Source organism: Stenella coeruleoalba (genome assembly GCF_951394435.1).
Source record: "Stenella coeruleoalba genome assembly, chromosome: 15".
Classification (NCBI taxonomy): Eukaryota; Metazoa; Chordata; class Mammalia; order Artiodactyla; family Delphinidae; genus Stenella; species Stenella coeruleoalba.
Window position 1 is genome coordinate 42,796,231 of NC_137161.1, and position 23,563 is coordinate 42,819,793.

At 43.8% G+C, this 23,563-nt stretch overlaps 1 protein-coding gene across 4 annotated transcripts in view; it reads right to left on the reverse strand.

Annotated features, from left to right (window-relative positions):
• The window catches only part of LOC307198911 (kinesin-like protein KIF16B), a 280,798-nt gene that overhangs the window by 146,382 nt on the left and 110,853 nt on the right, over window positions 1-23,563 (reverse strand). For all 4 annotated transcript variants that reach the window (XM_079946236.1, XM_079946235.1, XM_079946238.1 and 1 more), the window contains 3 exons: window positions 3,277-3,396; window positions 2,053-2,104; window positions 30-167 (listed from right to left, as the gene is read on the reverse strand). In XM_079946236.1, coding sequence (XP_079802362.1) covers window positions 30-167; window positions 2,053-2,104; window positions 3,277-3,396 — 310 coding nt within the window. The remainder of the gene's footprint in view (window positions 1-29; window positions 168-2,052; window positions 2,105-3,276; window positions 3,397-23,563) is intronic.

Here is a 23,563-nt window from a genome sequence, read left to right on the forward strand (position 1 = left end):
ACAAAGAACTCAGAACCAAAAGCCAATACCTTGATTGAGATGCGTGGCCTCCATGATCTGAACACCGTTCACAGAGCACTGGGACCCGCTCAGGGGAATCAGTGTCACCGTCCCCCCGACATTTTCAAAGATGCAATGCTCACTCTCCAAGTCGAGGCCGTGAAGAACTAAGATGGGAAAACAGAGGAAGAAAAGATTTCCTTTGGTAGCTAGTGCAATGATTCCCAACCTTCATTTATTTTCTCATATTCTTTCTTTTCCATACAAAACTGTGAGGTGAACATTTATGTGTAGTGAGAAAACTGAACTTCAGCAGTTCCTGGCATCAACTGACAGACCCATCCCCTGAGTGCTACTCGGTGGGTCTGGACATCCCCTGTATAAGGGAGTAAGTTCTGGCATGTTCCTTTATTTCATCTTCGGGGAGAAAACAGTTGAGTAACTTGTCTTAACTGAATACCACTAAGTCACTCCTGCTTCAGTCTAAATAACCTTCCTCCTCCAGTTACCCAAAGGTCACAGTAAAATGGAAGAGACAAAAAGGGCCCCATGGTTCAAGGATTTCCTGTGACCTCCACACTTACCGACACTGCGTTCCAGGAGCACGTACCAAAGGTAAAAGGTGAACACGACAGGGCATGGATCTTAGGAGGCCCGAGGAAGTCTGCAGAAGTCCTGAGATGACCCAGCCACAGCCTGTGCCGATTCTGAGAGAACCTGACCTCCACAGATCTCTCAGAGCACGTGGCTGCTCAGGGCTACCGACTCCCATCCGACCACCCTGAGCTGCTCGTGTGTGACGAGTGGCCAGGCATGGACATGAATGCCTGTCACACAAACCTACGTGATTTCAGGCCCAGTTCTTGGCCAGCTTCTCGGAAGCACAAGCCAACGGCTCCCACTACTCTCCTCAGAACTGCACTACTGGACTTTTCTGTTCACAGGAAACGTGTTCTTAGCCCTTACCGCATTTATAACAAACCCAAAGGTCACATGTATTGATAGTGTAATGGTGAGAGGAAGAGGCCTGACACCTAGTTTCACCCAAAATCAGCTGAATCCAAGGACTTCCAGGAACTGGTTTCCGGCTCTCCCAGATTCACTATAAATAGTAAATACACATAGGAAATGGGAGCTTTGGCTTGATTAATAGCTTACACTTGGCATGAAAGCAAGCTCATCGCCAGCAATTCTAAAACCAGCTGAGAAGATATAATTCTTCCCCTGCCAATCCCCACCTTGCCACACACACATGCACACATGCACACACACTCTACCACCGCCACATGCATTCCCTAAGTTATGCTACAATATAAAGCCTGGCAAGACCTCACCTGGGTACCTCACAAAGACTTTGGGGAAAGCCAGAAGTCTGTGTGTGTGTGGATGCTGTGTACGTGTGTGTCCTACTTTCTGTCCTCATCCTTGCACAGGTTAAGTGTCAACTGGGAAGGATTTCTCATCAAAGGGTCTTATATCTTTTATCTGTATTTCCACTGTGACAAGAGTAAAGGGATTTAACTAACAGCACCCTTGAAAGGCGTGACTGAGGATAGAAGGCATGCAGGGTGGGGGAAAGGATTCACAGTCCCATTTTATTCGCTAACTAACTGTTCTGTGTTAGTCATTTGACCTGAGTTCAAAATTACAGAAATACACATACTGATCAATATTGTATTTGAAACATTTTCTTTTTTATAATTACTTCAATGTCAGTCATTCCAAAGAAATTTATTAAATGATTTTTAAAAAGTTATTGGAGGACTTCTCTGGTGGTGCAGTTGTTAAGACTCCGCCTGCCAATGCAGGGGACACGGGTAAGAGCCCTGGGCCTGGAAGACCCCACATGTCGCAGAGCAACTAAGCCCGTGCACCACAATTACTGAGGCTGCGCTCTAGAGCCCACAAGCCACAACTACTGAGCCCGCGCACCACAACAAAAAGTAGCCCCCGCTCGCCGCAACTAGACGAAGCCCGCACACAGCAACGAAGGCCCAACACAGCCAAAAAAAAAAAAATCATTGCGAAGAGGAAATGGACAATGATCCTCACCAATATCTTGTTCTGTTGAAGCATCTTCTCTACCAACATATGTCTGACCTTCCTAGGGAGAAAAGTCAAGCAAAATTTATTAATAAGAACATGAGGAATGATCTGTTTCTTCCTCTTCCATTGAAGCCCAAGCAAACTGGTGACGGGTGGGCAAGCTCTGTCCCGGGCAGGCCACAGCCTCAGTGCGACTGGAGTTCACTGAGGCTCTGTAACAACAGCCCGTGGTGTCCGAAAAAGGCCAGGACTCCTGAGGCTCAGGGCTCGACAAGGGTTGGGCTCCTGTTTTGCCATCAATAACCGGCCTGTGACAGCAATCTCACTGATGTTCCCAATCCCTTCTGACAAGTCTCTCCTCTAGTGGCCAGGGGTTTCTTTGTACCTAAAGATATGGCTTAGGATATATCTAAAGGAATTCAAAACAAGCATTCAAACAGATACTTGTGTGCTGATGTGTATAGCAGCATTATTCATAATACCCAAAAAGTGGAAACACCCCAAATATTCATCCACGGACAAATAAAGTGTGGTACATACACTGGAATATTATCCAACCATAAAAAGGAATGAAGTACTGATACATGTTACAGCATGGCTAAACATTATGCTAAGTGAAATAAACCAGATACAAAAGGAAAAATAAATAAATAAATATATATATGTGTGTGTGTATATATATATATGGTTTAGGGGAGCCCTCAAAGCACAAGCGTAACACCATTCTCATTTGAAGTCATGGATCAGACAGAAGATACTAAGGTCAAGGTTACAGAGGCCACCACTGATACTGATGTGGAAATTCTGCTGTCTTGACAGGGATACCCTGCTCGGGACCAGGCCCAACGATGTAGGCAAGAGACACAACTTTATAATTAACACAAGGGACCAGGAAACTGTATATACAACAAATCCCAGTTCGGGTGCTGGTAACTTTTCTTCCTCAGTCTGTCTGCCTTTTTGTTCCCTACCTCCCTCTTGCTGAGTCTACAAATTAGAGGGCAAAGTGAACGGATCTTCATTTAGCTTTAGGACTACATAAAACAGAAATTTCTAATACCACCGAATCCCAATGAACTTCTGAGAATCCCCAAAGGACTCAAGGATTTGTTGTATATTCTTCAGGGTCGTAGCTGCGTTCGTGGACACGGAGTATCGCACTAAACCTTGCGAGTGTCCACAGGGAAAGCTGCAACCAAGATGAGAATGTTCCAGGAAAGCAGTTTCTACCTTCAAATGATATAAGATGATGCCAGTGCTCAGAAGGTCGTCATCAATGCCAATTAAATGGGGCAGCTCGGAATCCAGAACGACCCCAATTCCTTCTTTCCTCAGGGCCAGGGTTTGTTCCTGAAATTACGAGGGAAAGAAAAGGAAAAGGTTACTTTGAGGAAAGAAAACTTCGTATTAGGTTCTCTTTAGAGTGCGAAAATGAACAATGTTTTATTTCTCACCAAGAAAGCTGCAAGAAAAATGGATTGTAAGCTTCGTGTTGAAATCGTGGCACATGGTGGGCAAAGTGAGCTTGGAACATACAAAAAGCTCATAAAATGAAATAAATTTATTGCCTGATACAGATTCATATATATACATACATATATGTGTATATATGAATACACACATGCACACACACATATATATGAAGCTAAGCTCAAACCCTGCCTTCTTTAGGAAAGGTTCTAGGACCACTAAACCAGAAAGCAATCTTTCTCCCTCTTCAGAACCTTTATTTCACTTAATACCTAGAAGTCTCCTGACTTGTTGGTTCTTCTTTCCAGCCACTAGGGTCAAACTGCACATGGACCTGAAAGCAACCCTTTCCTGTGCATTCACTACTGTGCACCAGAGATAACTGACCCGCTGTGCCCTGCATCACCTTCTATCCACTGATCATTCCCACCTACACACAAATCTGCTACAGAGCTCCCATCAACCACCACCACCACCACCTCCCTTGGCCCTGCATCTCCCTCCAGCTGCCACCAATTTCTCTGTGCCCCTTTAGAGAAAACCACCTCCAAAGAGTTCCCTACTTGCGGTCCTCTAGTTTCCCCCCTCCGGCTCTCTCTTGAACCCACTTCCATGGAGTCTTTCATCCCAGGGACTCTAGTGTCTACAGTCACCACTCCCTTGATGATCTCATCCTGACTCCTGACTTTACCTGCAATCTACACAGTTGTCCCTGGGTATCCATGGGGGATTGGTTCCAGGACCCCCAAGGATACCAAAACCCAAGGATGCTCAAGTCCCTTATATAAAAGGACATCATTTGCATATATCCTACGCACATCCTCCCCTATATTTTCAATCATCTCTAGATTACTTATAATACCTAATACAACATAAATGCTGTGTAAATAGTTGCAAACATAGTGAAAATGCTATGTAAATATTTGCTGGAGCATGGCAAATTCAAGTTTTGCTTTTGAGAACTATCTGAAATTTTTTTCTCTGAATATTTGTGACCGGTGGTCGGTTGAATCTGTGGATGTGGAACCCGCGGATACGGAGGGCTTGACTGTATGCCGACAACTCTCAAATCTCCAGGCAGACCTCGCCCTTAAAACTCCATCCTCGTGTATAGAAACCTGCCTGCCTCAGCATACCTGTGGGGCTACCAAGCAGGCGGCTCACACTTAACACCCTGAAAGACCAGCCCTGATGCCCCCTTGCCTCCTAAACCTGCACACTAGCCCTTCTCGGTAAACACCAATCTTCCTTACAGTTGCCTGGACCAAACATCAGGCTGTCCTTTGCTCCTTTCTCTAAACCCTAAGGCACTCGATGTTGACTCCACCTTCAAAATAGGCCCCCAATCTGACGACACACCACTGCACCACACTGCTGCCTGGCCCCAAGTATCATCACCCTCACTGGGATGGCCTCAGTAACCCTGGCCACACCCACTCGTGCCTCAGCCAGAGCCCACGCTCTCCCCGGCAGCCAGACGGACGGCAGGGCAGGCCACTCCTTTTCTCGGGTCAATTACACGGCCTCCTCTTCTCTGAGTAAAACCCAAAGTCTCTGCAAGGGTCTACAAAGCTCCAAGTGCCCTCACCCCTTGCTGACCTCCTGCCGCTTGCCCCCCGCCCACTCCTCTCCCGGAACCCCAGCTCCTTGCTGTTCCTCAAACTTGCCAGCCGGCCCTCACCTCAGGGCTTTGGTCATTGCTGCTTCCTCTGTTCCCGTCTACTCCTTCTCTTCCCCTAGAGCGGGGCTTCCCAACCTCGGCACCACTAACATTTTGGGGCAGATGATTCTCCACTGTGGGGGGGCTGCCCTGGGCACTGGAGGACATTTAGAGCATCCCTGGCCTCTACCCACCAGATGCCAGTAACACACATCCCTCCTCCGAGGTTGTGACAACCAAAGATGCCTCCAGACACCGACAAGTGTCCCCTGGGGAACAAAGTGTGCCCCAGTTGAGAAGAACTGCCTTCAATTCATACATAACTCGGCCCTCATTTCCCCTGCGCAGAAGCCACCCTCCCCATCACCCCACACAAGAGAGCAGCCACCAACCTCTCTTGTCCTGATTTGTTTCTCTCTTAGCAATTATCACTCTGTGACATGTTATATACAAGTTTATCACTTGTCTCCTGACTAGAATGTAACCCGGTGCCTTATTTCGTGCCTGGCACAGAGGAGCTCCTCAATTAATATCTGTCAAGTGAATGAATGAGTGGGTAGATACTCCGAGTTCAGAGAGATGCAGGAAGGAAGGTCAAGAGCAATCTCACAAGGAAAAGACTGAGAGGCCCTTCACCATCAGGCCCATCTGCCCTAAGGCAAAAAAAACCCCTCAAAATCCAGGCTTTGAGGCAATTCCCAGGTGGAAAACAGACAAACCCCAGAAGAGTGAAGGTGAAAACTCCAGCCTTGAGGTTGGGCTGTGCTGAGTGGAGACTGGGGCCCATCCAAGAGCAGGACACTGTGCTCTGTGACCACAGGCTGATGGAAGCAGCAGAGGAGACAGCCCCGCGCTGCCAACGGGGGCTCCAGGTCAGGGATGCTCCGAGCGAACCTCTTCCTCACCCACTCCTGCGACGGGACACACTGAGCACAGCACAGCTCTGGACTCCAAAGCCCAGAGCTGCCCGAAACAAAAGTGGAACTCTTCATATTCCTGGATCAAATAAATGGATTCTGTATCATTTAAATGTTACAACAGTCTACATTCTCTAGCTGAAGAATTCAGAACCTCACAACCTTGCAGACAAGGGGACCCTGGGAGGTTCTGGGAAAGGGCTGGGGGAGAGAGAGAAGTCCCCAGCCTTCACCTCGGCAGACACTGGGGCCTCCACTGCACACACGCGGAGTTGGAGTCGGGCCAGAGGGCAATGGAGCGGAGCAAGGAAAAAAGATGGTTTAAAAAATAAATAAATAAAAATCACCACTTGAGGGAAAGCAATTTAATTTAACAACCATTAAATAGATACGCAGAGAAAATGACCAATGCATAACTTAACTTCAAGAAAAGGAAATGAAGCGTAGCACTGTTCTTCAATTACTTCTCTTATCAGACGGGCTTCCTCTCCGGGGCCCAGAACCTCAGGCTTGGAGGCCGGAGACCTCGTTCATCCTGATACGCCGCACCGAGGCCCTTGCAAATCCTGGCTAAAATGAGCGCTCTAACTAAACCAACCCCGACTCCTGCCTCTCCGACATCGGTAGAATTCGTGCTTTTCCTCTTGCCCACAGAGCTCAAGCAGAAGTGGAAAGTCTGTGATTTTTCTTTTTAAAGATATATATTACACTGGAGAATTTACTCATACAGCCCCATCTCATGAAACAAGGCCTGCTAGCTCTGAACTGTGACCGCGCTGCACACACGGTAGGTGGCTCCTGGCCATGGACTGCTCCAGGCTTCCAGATCCATGTGAAAAGGAGAGGGACTGTTTCTCCTAAGTCCAGAGACATATGTATTTTCTTTCTGCATAAAAGTGGACAATAAACCAAAAGGGGGCAGGGGGAGGCAGTATTTTAAACTCTAATAGCTCCCACTCAAACTACAGAAACTGTTTTGGACTACATCCCAGTTTAGTTTGATATTCTTTTTTTTTTTTTTTTAACCCATTGAAAAGCACTTTTTCTTCCTTCCTTAAAATAAATCTCATAGACTTAGAAAATCATTTGAAATTCATAACTTCAGAGCCATTAGGTCAAAAGCATTACTTGTCCCCACCCATCCCCAACACACACACACAAACTCTCACACACACACACACACACACACACACACACTTCCATACATAGAATGGGTAAAATCTGAATTAAGAAAAAGTCTCTCAGGATTGGGAATGGGGGCATATAAATTTATGATTAATGCCGCCCTAAAGCTCTATGACATTCAAGCTGCATTCACTATATGATATTATAAAAGTGTCACCTCATAAAACTAAAAACGGGAGTTTAAATCATTGTTCGAGTGAAAAAGTAATTTCAGACAAAAATATCTATCACTTATAAAATATTTATTGAGTGGCACCTACTGTCATACATAAATGATGAAATACCTCTTTGATAAGATGGAATACTTAACAGAACAGAGCTGGGGATCCCTTTCCCAACTCCAGGCACACGGGGTTCCAAAAAAAGAAAGTGGTCAAATATGTACAGCTGCACAGATTTTGTATTCAAAGCTTCTGGCAACCAATATTTGTATAAAAAGGAAACTACCGCCTGACAAAAAGTATAAAAAGACAGTATCCACTTAAACATTATGTTCATCACATTTCCAAAAATACGTTCAATAAGTTTTTTTCAACCCCTAAATCTAAAACCTGTGTCAAGGGCTGAGATGGTGGCAGCAAATCCTCTGGCACTTGCCGGCGGTTCAGGTGAGTGGCTGGCAGGACTGTCCAGATCAAAGGGAGAAGCCACAAGGGCCTGGCTCATTGGGCGTGTCCCATATAACCCCCATACCCCTTCATTAGACTCAGCAGGAATCCTCCCTCTTTTCATCACAATATCACATCCTTAAAATCCAGCACTGGGGACTTCCTTGGTGGTGCAGTGGTTAAGAATCCGCCTGCCAGTGCAGGGGACACGGGTTCGAGCCCTGGTCCGGGAAGATCCTACATGCCATGGAGCAACTAAGCCCGTGCACCACAACTACTGAGCCTGCGCTCTAGAGCCTGGAAACCACAACTACTGAGCCCGCACGCCACAACTACTGAAGCCCACGTGACTAGAGCCCATGCTCTGCAACATGAGAAGCCACCGCAATGAGAAGCCCAGGCACCGCAACAAAGAGTAGCCCCCGCTCGCGGCAACTACAGAGAAGCCTGCGTGCAGCAGTGAAGACCCAACGCAGCCCAGAATAATTAATTAATTTAAAAAACAAACGAACAAATATCCAGCACTGTGTCTGTCAAAATGCAACAACCTTCCTGAATAAATAGGTGAAAATCAAGACAAAAACTTGTCAATAAGAAGCCTATGTTTCCCTTTCAAGAAGCCTTCCTGAGAGCCAGATCTTACTTGGGAAATACTGGGAAAATTTTGGCGACGTGTCTGGCCTACCTGAACTAAGGGTTCTCAAAGGGCAGAAACCGTGCTTCCTCACACGGAGTACGTGGGGGGAATATGGTTCCACCAGGCACAGAGCAGTCACTCACGAAGTGCTGATTATTCGGCACTGTAAGTTGTAAGTGATTCTAAGTTGTCAGAATTTTTCTGGTGGAAACTCAGTCTTTGAAGAATCATGTGCTTCCCTAACTAGGAGCGTTGTATGGAGTTGCCTCACAGCAGAAAGAGCACTTAACTTCTGCAAACCCGAGGCCGACAGCACTGATCAGAAGAGGAGGGGTCACCACAGCCAGGGCTTAGAGCACCTGCCCAGTGCGGGTATGAGGAGGAGGGAGGGGGTCAGGCAGACAGGAGGACTTTCACAAAAAATGAAATTATCCTTCCTCTAGCATACATGCTTTTTAATTAAAAAAAAAATTGTATGTGACTTCATTTGAATTTAACAGAAGGAGAAAAGCAACTGAAGTATTTGTTGAATTTCAACCAAATGTTTCTTCACTACAACAGACACTTCCTAAAATATGCTTCTAAGTTAAGACGTTACAAAACACATTTAGAGGTTGACAGCACTGTGTCTGCGTTTTTTCCTATGTGTTTTGGTTTTAAGTACCATTCCCCAAGCTTATAGATGTCTGAGAATATCCACGTTCTGCCCTTGCACCTGAACGACACCGAAGCTGTGTCACTCTGGGTCGTGTTCATACCTCCTCTCTCACTCAGAATGTGGAGGAGGTAGTTGGCTCCACTCTCTTCAGAAATTAAATGCTGCACTAAGGAAATATGAAGCCAGTCTGACTTTTGGTCTATGGCAGATAATTTGGTTTTCTGCCCGGATGTCTGAAGATTTTTTCCTTTACCTTTGAAATTCAATAGCTTAATTAGGATAGGTATTGGTGTTAAACATTCTGTTCTCTGAATTTTCTAGTAACATGATACATTCTTCTAATCTGCAGACTCAGTTCTTTTGTTTGTTTCTTTTTCATTTCCTGAAAGTTACCTTGTTTTATATTCCATTTTCGGTTTCATATGCTGACTGTCTACTTCAGGGATGCCAATTATCCTTACAGTACATTGTCTTTTCATCTTTTAACTTCTGATTGCTTTAATGTCATGATCACTTCACTTGTGTTCACTGAGACTATCAAGCCTTTAATTTTTAGTAATTTGATTTCAGTGGCATCTATTCTTTCCTTTGGTATTTGTAATTTTATTTATTGGTCCTGCAGTGGTTGTTGTTTGGGACCTCAGTCTTTCTGTAGATCTGCAATCTCTTTTTTCATCTCATTCTCCTTTAATCATCTTGCTGTGTTTACTGAATTCACACTTTTCATTAACTCGTTCCACAGAATGAAACAACTGTAAGGACTTCCCTTCTATGCCTTGAGGTATGTTTTCATCTAGCTCCGGATGTTTTCTCTTTTACATGCTATATCCCCGTTTTTTCTTTCTCTTTGCCTATCCATCCGTCCGTCTATCCATCCATCCATCGCACCTATGTTTATATAACCGCCTTACTTTTTTTCTTCATCTGTGTGTGCTCAGGTGTATCTCTCCAGAAATTCTGCTGCTCCAACACAGGATAGGCAACTCCTTGACTCTTTTCCTACTGTTGCCCCATCTGTGATCTTTCTAGTTTGAAGACTGAGTGGGTCTGTGTTCTACCCACCGTTCTCTAGCCAGATTGAGTGACAGGGCCAGGAGGTCTCAACTGAGGCACGGTAAAGGCTTTGTTCGAATTCCTGGGCTCTGGCCTCTCTTAACAAAGGTCATTAAATATCCTCCACCGGGCGCCTTCCTCCTGCCTGCAAGGAGAGCCCACTGCAGTGGAAACACTGGCTCTCAGGTTCCCTGGTCTCAGAGACTCAGCTCTGCTTTCCACTTCATCCCAGTTGCCGCCATTTCTATGATTCCTCCATAAGAAGAGGAAAATCACCGTGTTCCTCCCCAGATCTGAGGGTGTGGGGAGGGCTTCTAGAGTCCTCGCTGACTCAGCTCCTGAGGTGCAGGCCTAGGAACCCCACCCCGGCCTCCCCTCCTCAGTGGCCAACTCACGGCCCTCTTCATCGGCTTCCTGTTAGTGAGTTCGTGGAGGTGTTTCTGCTGTTACCTCTTCATTTCTTTGAAATGTGTGATGTCATCTCCAACGCCTATTCTCCACAGTCAAGAACAGGTATTCAGCTGGCTACAAAAAGGAAGAAGACAAGGGTGCTCCAGGTGTGGGGGGAGGGGTCTCTTGAGCAAAGGTCCGGTGGCAGAAAACACGGGCACATACACAAGGGACCACTGGACATTCATTTAACCGATAAACTTGGTCTGGAAAAGCCAGGCCGATGGTCATCATTTGATTCAGAAAGCGGGAAGGCACTGAGAATTTTGAAAACAGGAACTGGCTGATACTCAGAAGATGAACCTGGCAAGGACGCTCGGGATGACTAGGAATAGAGGGAAAAGGGAGGCGGAATTGGGATGGAAGGAATAGCTTGGTGGACGCTATGCAACAAATAGTTTAGACTGATGAATCTTAAGTAAAGACACCCTTCTCAACTGTTTTACATATTCCTCGTAATGAGAAATAAGGAAATGGGGGGAGTTTGCAAGAAGATTTTTATTGCTAGGAAAACGAAATCCTGACGGTTCCCAGTAACACTTTCCAGACAGCTCACCAAGCGGATATTGTTGACATTAAAAATCGCCCACCGGGTTTCCCTGGTGGCGCAGTGGTTGAGAGTCCGTCTGCCGATGCAGGGGACACGGGTTCGTGTCCCGGTCCGGGAGGATCCCACATGCCGCGGAGAGGCTGGGCCCGTGAGCCATGGCCGCTGGGCCTGCGCGTCCGGAGCCTGTGCTCCGCGACGGGAGAGGCCACAGCCATGAGAGGCCCGCGTACCGCCAAAAAAAAAAAACAAAACAAAACAAAAATCGCTCACCAATTTGACTAGCAAGTGTTGTCAAGTAATTTGCATGTTTCTTTCATAATATACAAATGGTAAATAGTCATTGTCAACACAAACCAATTAGCTCTGAAATCCTGAAAGTACACACATCGGCATTCACCCAGAAGCTACAGTTTCTCATACATTCTCGTGCACAAAGAAAGAATCCTGTCCATCTAACAGAGGAAGGAAACAGCCACCAAGATTACCAGAGAGTCGATGAAGCTGTGCTTCAACCACCATCCCACCTTCCTCCACCCTTTGTTCATGTAACCTGAACCAGCGGTGATGAAAAGGAATAAGGATCTCTCCTTCACTTTCCTCCAGGAAACAACGTTTTATTCTTGCTATGCTCCCAGAGAGCATGGTGAGGTGAAGAAAAACAACATTTGCTGGCTAGAAGCATGTTCCATGTCCCTGCAAGGGCTGACTGGTAACACATAATCCTTCGTGTGAGAGCTCTATTAATGCTCTTGGAATGGTAAAAGATTTTCTTAAACTACAAACACAGGGAAGGGAAAGAACAGCCTGTGAGAGTTCAGGACTGGAAATCTACCTACACTGAAAAGGTCTGGCAGGTACCACAGACCCAGAGAGGCCAGGGAGGACCAGGAATCAACCTTCATCAGAATGAGGATTAAGGAAGGAGATGGTTCTGGTGAGAAGGCAGAATTAGCAATCCACAGGTTGAAAAAAGAAAGGAAGGATCAAGTGGGTCAACCTAGAAGTCACCCTGTTCTTCTCCTTGCCTCTATCCCCACAGCCAACCATCAGCAGGTCTACCCGCATGGCAGCAAAATCATCCAGGACCTTCCGTCTCCACCGCCACTGCCACCAGCACCTCCTGCCTGGTCTCTGACATCCAACTGTCCTTCTGCTTCCTCTCTTGCCAGCCTACAGTCTGTTCTCCATGCAACAGCCAGAGCCTTCTTTCCAGAATGTCAAGAGGTCACACAGAAAACTCTACAATATTCTCATGCATTTGGAATAAAGTGGCACCAGCAGCTCACTTCATCTGGCCCCTACCCACCTCTCCAACCTCACCCCCTCTACTCTCCACACGACTCCCAACGCTCCAGCCACAGCGGCTTCCTCATTCCCACTGCAGGGCCTTTGCACACGCTGCCCCCGCTTCCCTGGGAAAGTCTCCCCTAAATCTTGTGGTTGGGCCCTTCTTGTCAGTCAGCTCTTACCACACATGGTGCCTGCTCTCTAAAGATCAAAGACACCAGTAAGGTGGACAAGGTCCTTGCTCACGTAAAGCTCACCTCCTAGAGAGGAAGCACACCCCTCCTCCCGCCCCCCCCCTCCCAGGGACATTCCATCACTCCACCTGGCTTGCTGTTTTCAGAGCACTCCAGTCTATCAAAATTATGTATTAGTGTATTGTCTGTCTGCTCCTCCAGAAAGCAAATAGTGGGTCCAGGACAACACATCAAGCCCAGGGAATGAGAGAGCAAGCTGGGGTCAGTGAAAGGCAAACTACCGCTCTGACTCCAGGGCGGAGACTGTCTCTCACCAGTCCTATTTACACGTTCCCTGCCAGGCAAAAGCAGCTCCTGAACCTCAAAAGAATGCTTAAAATGGCCAGAATAAGTCAGAAGCTTATAAGGGAATGTTGTTTACATATGAATGGATTCCACAAGATAATCATCATAAATAATTTAACAAGTGTCCACAACATCTGTACCTAGCTAGCATCAGGAAGTTGATATCAGATTGGCACCTATTACATCATAAAAACTGAAGTAGGAATGCAAAAGCCTTGCTTTTTACAAGACTTTCAAACAATCCACATTACAGTACCTGCGGTCAAAAGAGACACACTTAGAACAGACGGAGAACAGTCCCGGACTCACTGGGGCAGAAACAGGAAGGGAAGAACCTGACTACCTCCTCACCTCCCCGGTACCAGCAAGCCGACATTTCCTGGCATTGTTGGGAGTCAGCCCCTAAACAGTAAATAGAATTAATATTGTCCCTTTAATGAACAGAAGCTCTTGGGGCAGTTCAATTTCCACTACACCTCCCACTGCAGAAACATCATTCTCTATTTAACGCTAAACAGCTAACTGCTGGCGGGCAGTTCAGAGAGATGCTATGTACATCTTTCTGATTAAACAGTCCTCCGCTGGCTGAGCAAATCACCCAGATGTCGGTATTTAAATTAGGCAAAATGCATAATACCAATTAAAGAAATTACGTGTGAAAATATGCAAGAGTAAATTTCCTCACATTAATATTTAACTAGACTTTTTAAGTGGAGCAGGGTCTTGTGAACACAAGTACCTTGGTATATTTGACCTAAACGGAAGCCCAAAATACTCAGGAGGGTTCACCAGAAGGTTCTACAAGGGCATTTTTATACGGTACAAACTTGAACCCAAGGTAAGAAAGCAGAGTGAAAGGATCACTTTAAGTGGTGCGCTGTAACCCAGAAAGCTTCAATCTGACATTGGCCTTAAACTTCGGTCTTGTAAAGCTGGCTTGCTCGTTTCTTACCCACAGAAATACGTCACACTTGTCTCCGCCTCCAGCCTTTGCTCAAGGGATAATGGCTTCTTGGGACAGCTTTTAATTCTTTCCCCTCCTGAATCTTACCCATCCTCCCCCTCCCTGGGGAAACACGTAGAGCCACGGGGGACCCTTCCTCTCGATGACCACAGTTACCTGGCCCGATCACCTGCATCTTAGTCAAAAATGACTAGTGCCTTTATATCCATACACTGCTTGTTTCAACTGCTAAACCAGTAGGTCACTCAAGGAGTTTCTAAAACACCATGCCTGAGCCCTGCACTGGTCCTTTAAATAAGCATCCCATTTAAAGATGGACCCGGGTGTGGGTATTTTTTTACACTCCCAGGTATTTCACATCCATAATTTTCTGTATCCCCCAAAGCACTGACACCTCTGTTCTGCTGGGTGCACTCTGAGGATGCCCAAAGGGTAAGTGCTACAGTTTATCCTCCAGCCAGCTTCTTCTGCAGCTCATTCAGCTCACACTTACGAGCATCTGCTACTACTTGCCAGGTAAACTTAAAACTGTCTGCTAGATTACATAGAAAATGACTTCAGTTTCTGTTTAAAATGTTCATGAAGGGTATACAGACATTTGATTCGAGTGTGTGTGTGTGTGTGTGTGTGTGTGTGTGTGTGTGTGTGTTTGTGTGTGTTAGCTTGGGCTGCCACAACAAAATACTAGAGACTATATGGGACAGACAACAGAAATTAATTTTCCACAGTTCTAGGGGCTGGGAAGTCCAAGATCAAGATGTCGGCAAGGTAAGATTTATTCTGAGGCCTCTTCTCTTGGCCTGTAGGAGGCCACCATCTCACTGTGTGCTTACGTGGCCTTTCCTGGGTGTGTGCACACAATGGGGGAGAGAGAATGATAAGGCTACAGGCCTTTTGGATTAGGATCCTATCCTTATAACTTCACTTAACCTTACCGTAATTTCCTCCTAAATGCTCTATCTCTAAATACAGTCAAACTGAGGATCAGGGTTTCAACATACGAATTTTGGAGGGAAACAGTGCAGTCCACAGCAGGGTGTGTGTGTGTCTAATATATACATCATACACTTATAAATGCAGAATATATCATAAATGCAATAATTATATATGAGAAAGAGAGAAAAGATAAACAGAGAGATACTGAGCCTAACAGAGACATCGCAAATTAGAAACAGATTATTAACTCTGGGTAGTTTTTTTCTTTATATTTTTTCACTTCCCAAATTTTCTATAACAAACACACTTGTAAGTAAAATAATACAGGTAATAGAGATTTTTAAAATAAAATAAAGGAACATACTTCCATATGAAACTTTTAAAACTTATTTCACTTAATTTATTCCAATTTATTTTATTTAAAATATATTTTACACAATCTCAAGTAATCTCCAAGGCTGAGTTTTATTGTATGTTATATAACATTCTGAAGATGGAATTCTAAAATGGTGAAACAAAAATGCATCAGCCAAAACTGAAAGCCCAGAAACCATTTCTCCAAAAGCCCTCAATATGGAAAATCTGCCCACAGCTAACATCATATTCAATAGTGAAAAGCTAATAGCTTTTCCTCTAAGATCAGGAACAAGACAAGGAAAAAGAAATAAAAGGCATGCAAATTGGAAAGAAAGAAGTAAAACTGTCTCTATCTGCAAATGACACGATATTATATATAGAAAACCCTAAAAACTCCACTGAAAATGTGTTATAGCTAGTAAATAAACTCAGTAAAGTTTCAGGACACAAAATCAATATATAAAAATAAGTTGCATTTCTATACCCTAAAAACAAACTATCAGAAAGAGAAAGTAAGAAAACCATGCAATCTACCTTGCATCAAAAAGGACAAATTAACTAAGAATAAATTTAACCAAGGAGGTGAAAGACCTGTACACTGAAAACTATTGATGAAAGAACTGAAGATACAAATAAACAAAAAGATATCCCATGCTTGTGGAATGGAAGAATATTATTAAAATTAAAAGGTCCATTCCAACCAAAGCAATCTTCAGAGGCAATGCAATTCCTATCAAAATTCCAATGGCATTTTTCATAGAAATAGAAAAAGTAATCCTAAAATTTGTATGGAACCACAGAAGACCAAATAGCCAAAGCAATCTTGAGAAAGAAGAACAAAGCTAAAAAAGGCATTATGTTTCCTGATATCAAACTATATCACAAAGCTATAGCAATCAAAACAGTATAGTATTGGCATTAAAAAAACACACTTAGATCAATGGAACAGAATAGAGAGCCCTGAAACAAACCCACACACATATGGTTAATTAATTTATGACAAAGGCACCAAGAATATGAAATGGGGAAAAGACAGTCTCTTCAATAAATGGTGTTGGGAAAACTGGACAGTCACATGCAGAAAAATAAAACTAGACCTGTACTTTACATCATACACAAAAATAAGCTCTAAAGACCTAAAACCATAAAACTCCTAGAAGAAAGCACAGAGGATAAACTCCTTAACATCAGTCCTGGCATGATTTTTTGGATATGACAACCCAAAGCAAAGGCAACAAAAGCGAAAGCTCTAGATTTCACCACGTTACTCAGAACAGCATGTAACTTAAAATTTATGAACTGTTTATATCTGGAATTTTCACTTTAATATTTTCAGACTGAGGTTGACCGCAGGTACTGAACCTGTAGAAAGCGAAATCGCAGATAAGGCCGGACTACTCTACATGAAAAGGTGTTCAGCATCATTAATCATCAGGGAAATGCAAATCAAAACCTCAATCAGATCACCTCAAACTTGTCAGAATGGCTATTATCAAAAATAAACAAGAAAAAATAAAATAAAACAAGTGCTGGTGAAGATGTGAAGAAAAGGGAACCCTTGTGCACTGTTCATGGGAATGTAAATTGGTGCAGCCACTACGGAAAACAGTACAGAGGTTCCTCAAAAAATTAAAAATAGAACTACCATATGATCCAACAATTCCACTCTTGGGTATTTATCTGAAGGAAATGAAAACAGGATCTTAAAAAACATCTGAAGCCCATATTCACTGCAGTATTATTTATAATAGCCAAGATACGGAAACAACCTAAATGACCATCAGCAGATGAAGGGATAAAGAAAACGGTATAGACAGATAGACACATAAACAGACAGACAGATAGATGCACACACACACACACACACACACACACACACAATGGACTACTATTGGCCATAAAAAGAAGGAAATTTTGCCATCAGCGACAACACGTATGGACCTTGAGGACAGTATGCTAAGTGAAATAAGTCAGAAAGAGAAAGACAAATACTACATGATGTCACTTATAAGTGAAATCTAAACAAACCCAAGTAACAGATGCAGAGATCAGACTGGTGGTTGCCAGAGGTGGGGGTGGGGGTGAGGTGAAATGCGTGATGGTGGTCAAAGGGTGCGAGTGTGCAGTTATAAAATAAATATGTTGCAGGAATGTAATGTGCAGCCTGGTGACTAAAGTTAACAATACTGTGTCACGTAATGGGAAGCTGCTAACAGAGTAAACCCTAAAAGCTCTCATCACAAGAAGAATGTGTACCCAAGTGAGGCGACGGATGATAGCTAAACTTACTGTGCTGCGCACTTTGCAATAATACATATATCAAAATCATTAACTGTACACCTAAAACTAATACAGTGTTTCTGAATCAACTGTATCTCAATAAAACTGGGGGGAAAACAAGCAAACAAAAACCAAACAAACAAAAAGAAGGAAAATCTGCAGGTGTCCAGAAGCCGAAGGAACTTTCAGCCTCCAGAAAGTAGGCATAGAGGGGACTTACCTTAACATAATAAAGGCCATATATGACAAACCCAGACCCAACATCGTTCTCAACGGTGAAAAACTGAAACCATTTTCACTAAGATCAGGAACGAGACAAGGTTGCCCACTCTCACCACTATTATTCCACATAGTTTTGGAAGTTTTAGCCACAGCAATCAGAGAAGAAAAAGAAATAAAAGGAATCCAAATCGGAAAAGAAGAAGTAAAACTGTCACTGTTTGCAGATACTATACATAGAGAATCATACATACTATACATAGAGAATCATAAAGATGCTACCAGAAAACTAGTAGAGCTAATCAATGAATTTGGTAGAGTAGCAGGATATAAAATTAATGCACAGAAATCTCTTGCACTCCTATACAATAATGATGAAAAATCTGAAAGAGAAATTAAGGAAACACTCCCATTTACCACTGCAACAAAAAGAATAAAATACCTAAGAATAAACCTACCTAAGGAGATAAAAGACCTGTATGCAGAAAACTGTAAGACACTGATGGAAGAAATTAAAGATGATAAAAACAGATGCAGAGATATACCATGTTCTTGGACTGGAAGAATCAACATGGTGAAAATGACTATACTACCCAAAGCAATCTACAGATTCAATGCAATCCCTATCAAACTACCAGTGGCATTTTTCACAGAACTAGAACAAAAAATTTCACAATTTGTATGGAAACACAAAAGACCCCAAAGAGCCAAAGCAATCTTGAGAAAGAAAAACGGAGTTGGAGGAATCAGGCTCCCTGACCTCAGACTGTACTACAAAGCTACGGTAATCAAGACAGTATGGTACTGGCACAAAAACAGAAATATAGATCAATGGAACAGGATAGAAAGCCCAGAGATAAACCCACGCATACATGGTCACCTTATCTTTGATAAAGGAGGCAAGAATATACAGTGGAGAAAAGACAGCCTCTTCAGTAAGCGGTGCTGGGAAAATTGGACAGCTACGTGTAAAAGAATGAAATTAGAACACTCCCTAACACCATACACAAAAATAAACTCAAAATGGATTAAAGACCTAAATGTAAGGCCAGATACTATCAAACTCTTAGAGGAAAACATAGGCAGAACACCCTATGACATAAATCATAGCAAGACCCTTTTTGACCCACTTCCTAGAGAAATGGAAATAAACATAAACAAATGGGACCTAATGAAACTTCAAAGCTTTTACACAGCAAAGGAAACCATAAACAAGAGGAAAAGACAACCTTCAGAATGGGAGAAAATATTTGCAAACAAAGCAACTGACAAAGGATTAATCTCCAAAACATACAAGCAGCTTATGCAGCTCAATATCAAAAAAAAACCAAACAACCCAATCCAAAAATGGGCAGAAGACCTAAATAGACATTTCTCCAAAGAAGATAAACAGATTGTCCACAAACACATGAAAGGATGCTCAACATCACTAATCACTGGAGAAATGCAAATCAAAACTACAATGAGGTATCACCTCACACCAGTCAGAATGTCCATCATCAAAAAATCTACAAACAGGGCTTCCCTGGTGGCGCAGTGGTTGAGAGTCCGCCTGCCGATGCAGGGGACACGGGTTCATGCCCCGGTCCGGGAAGATCCCACATGCCACGGAGTGGCTGGGCCCATGAGCCATGGCCGCTGAGCCTGCGCGTCCGGAGCCTGTGCTCCACAACGGGAGAGGCCACAGCAGTGAGAGGCCCGCGTACCGCAAAAAAAAAAAAAAAAAAAAAAAATCTACAAACAGTAAATGCTGGAGAGGGTGGGGAGAAAAGGCAGCCCTCTTGCACTGCTGGTGGGAATGTAAATTGATACAGCCACTATGGAGAACAGTATGGAGGTTCCTTAAAAAACTAAAAAGAGAACTACCATATGACCCAGCAACCCCACTACTGGGCATATACCCTGAGAAAACCATAATTCAAAAAGTGTCATGTACCACAATGTACACTGCAGCACTACTTACAATAGCCAGGGCATGGAAGCAACCTAAGTGTCCATCGACAGATGAATGGATAAAGAAGCTGTGGCACATATATACAATGGAATATTACTCAGCCATGAAAAGAAACAAAATTGATTTATTTGTAGTGAGGTGGATGGACCTAGAGTCTGTCGTACAGAGTGAAGTAAGTCAGAAAGAGAAAAACAAATACCACACGCTAACACATATATATGGAATCTAAAAAAAAAAAAAAGGTTCTGAAGAACCTAGGGGCAGGACAGGAATAAAGATGCAGATGTAGAGAATGGACTTGAGGACAAGGGGAGGGCGAAGGGTAAGCTGGGACGAAGTGAGAGAGTGGCATGGACATATATACACTACCAAATGTAAAACAGATAGCTAGTGGGAAGCAGCTGCATAGCACAGGGAGATCAGCTCGGTCCTTTGTGACCACCTAGCGGGGTGGGATACGGAGGGTGGGAGGGAGACACAAGAGGGAGGGGATATGGGGATATATGTGTAGGTATAGCTGATTCACTTTGTTATACAGCAGAAACTAACCAACATTGTAAAGCAATTATACTCCAATAAAGATGTTATTTAAAAAGAAAAGTTTAGGAGAAACCATAAAGGTAATTCCAGTGTTGTTTTAATGAGAACAGTGTTGAACGCTAGCCGATTCCAACCTCAACAGCCCTGTGGTCTTATCAAAACCCCGGATCGGTGTTAGATTTTACTTTAATTAATCTAAGGAACCAGTTGTCTGGCATCAGCAGACATTTTTTAAATGTCATGGCAGCCCTCAGGACTGTGACGGTGCCGGGTGGCAGCTCTCCTGTACCATCTTGATTCCATTAACGCTGGCCCATGGGAACATTCTACATCTGCAGCCTCATATGCCATAATGACGCCATCAATTCATGCTTTATTAACCCAAGTAAAATACAGAAGGGTAAAGCAACGGAAATCTACAACAATTATAACAATCTCTCAAAACACACTGTACCCTTAATTTAATTCAAAAAACACAGAGAGACAGAGAGAGGGAGAGAGAGACAGAATATGTCTACCAGCCTCTGGTTAGCTAAAAAGTCCATGGATTCTAAATGCTGTACAAGGAAAATGTTGACCTAATTCCCAGAGATCATACTCCTTAAATCCTAGGTATTGTACCAGTTTAGGCTTAAGACATCAGTGGGCACGCTAGGTAGAATGGTGGATTCCTGAAGACTTCACAGGCAGGGCAGCAACTGCTCCCAAATAAAACTTGCAGGCGAACTTGAGAAAATATTAGGAGTCCAAAAAAAAAAAAAAAAAATCACCCCTACACTGGATTAAATCCACCCACATTCACCAACTCTGTTCTCACATTACCTATTAAGAACAAGAACCTGGACTTTTTAAACTTGGTTTTCAGAGTTGCAGCACTCCAGCACGGGGCAGACACTCAAACACAAAATAAATCCTCCCTTGGAAACTAAGCAGCACTTTAAATCCTTCAAATCATGGACTGCACTTGAAAATGGGAAAAGAAAAAAGCGTTTAATGCATCTCTTTAGGGGCTTACCTGATTTACATTAGATGTGGGCCACTTGGAACATCTTTTCATTTTTTCTTCCTCTTGCTCTAAAAGATTTACTATGACCTAAAAATTCTACTCTTCAATTAGACAGTAGAAGAAAGTTGCAGATAAGTAATAAATCACAGAGAATCATTCTGATGTGAATATATTCCAATGTTTTTGATCACCTTCTTGAATTAAGATCAGAGACCTGCCCCCAACTCACTGATCATGGCAAGAGGGGTGAAGGGATCCTAGAGGGTAACCTGCAATTTCACTAGCGAAAGAAGAGGTGTGCTGAAACCTACAATGGAAAAGTCCATTAAAAATGTCCACCCCAAGTTCAAAGCTCTAACAAAGAGATCTGGCTTCTGATGCAACTGCTAAAGCCAGGGGCTTCCACTCTCACTTACGTCCATTGTAAAATGCAAATGAAAACACAGAAAGAAATGCAAACTAACAAACACTTTGGAATTCAGAAATATTGGCGGTAATGGGTCACATCCTGAGATATAAACTTCTATCGGTAAACTACGCACAGGTAAATTGTCTGCGAAAAAACAGCAAGGTCAGACAGAAAGACTGCCTCTCCATTCCCCCACGGCCAGTCCCTGGCAGGAGGAACCTCCTTTCTGAAGTAGCCTAGACTATTTCACCATCCCAAGCCAACCATCCCGTCGCTAGCTCTCCTTCTGCATCAGTTGTACCCACAGCCAGGATGGAAGGAAGAGCCACTGCACACTGTGTCTTGGCACGTGCTGGAGGTGACAGGAGAGACAGAGGGAGCCAGAGCTTCCCATGCAGTGTCATGCTGCGTTTCTGCCAAGATGAAACACGCAGATGTTTCCATTTATTCTGAATAAATCTTCCTTTAAGCCATCCCATAAAACACAATGGGAATATGCCATCCCTCTTCAGAAAGGCAAGCTCAGCTAGGACAAACAACTGAAAGATCAAAGAATTTAGCAAAGGGCAGTCCACTCAGACCAGTCCTTCAGCTCGTGTCTGGCAAAGAATTCTAACAAGGAAGAAGGCAGGCAGTGTTGGGAGCCAAAGAAAATCCCCAGCCAGGTAAAAGCAACAACAAACAACAAACTCAAGTAACCGCAAACATAAGCAGCAACAACATCACAACGTAAACCAACACAGATCAGCATCACAGACAACAAACAAGCAACAGGAGTCACAATGAGAGCCAACACCAGGGACCCTCCCTGCAAAATGTAAAGAATGAAGAGATGAAAACAGTGTAGGGAGAGAGGACAAAGACAGAGGGAGAAAATGGAAAATTTGCGTTAAAATGGGTATTCCAAAGGAAGAGAAGAGAACAGATGAGACAGGAGCTACAGAGTCAATGGAAACAAGCTGAAAGGAGGCCAGCATCTACGAGCAAAAAAGTCCCTCTGAGTAAGAAGGCAAAGGAAGGAGAATTGTGTTAAAATTTTTAATGAAAGGGCTTCCCTGGTGGCGCAGTGGTTAAGAGTCCGCCTGCCAATGCAGGGAACACGGGTTTGAGCCCTGGTCCGGGAAGATCCCGCGTGTTGCGGAGCAACTAAGCCCGTGCGCCACAACTACTGAGCCTGTGCTCTAGAGCTCGCGAGCCACAACGACTGCAGCTACTGAACTGTGCGCCTAGACCCCGTGCTCCACAACAAGAGAAGCAACCGCAGTGAGAAGCCCACGCACCGCAAGGATAGCCCCCACTCGCTGCAACTAGAGAAAGCCCGCGCGCAGCAACAAAGACCCAATGCAGCCAAAAATAAAATAAATAAATTTTTTTAAAATTTAATGAAAGAAACTTTCTAGTCCTACAGGTATCAAAATAAAAGGGGAGAATATTTACAAAGGAAACAAGCATTAAGCTGATAATAGGAATTCCCCGTGGCAATAATGAACTCCAGGACGTAAGAAAGTGGCATTCACAGCTTCTCAAGGGGAAAAGATCAAGAGCAAAAGAATTCTACACCCACATGGTTTTTCCATTTGCAGAAGTAGCAAAAGCACCGAAAGACAGTCTGCAAACTCACTCCGAGATGATAAGTCAGAGATGATCTAAACAAAAAACTTAAGATTGGACGTGGGCAAGGGCGATTATGGGCTAGAACGAGCAGCAACGAGCATGGAAACCGTTTCAAAATCAAGACTGTTCTTATCGATTGTTGGAAGTAAGGTTATAAAACTGGATGCGAATGTCACAATCGAGAGGTAAATTAAATAGAATTATTAATAATGGAACATAACATC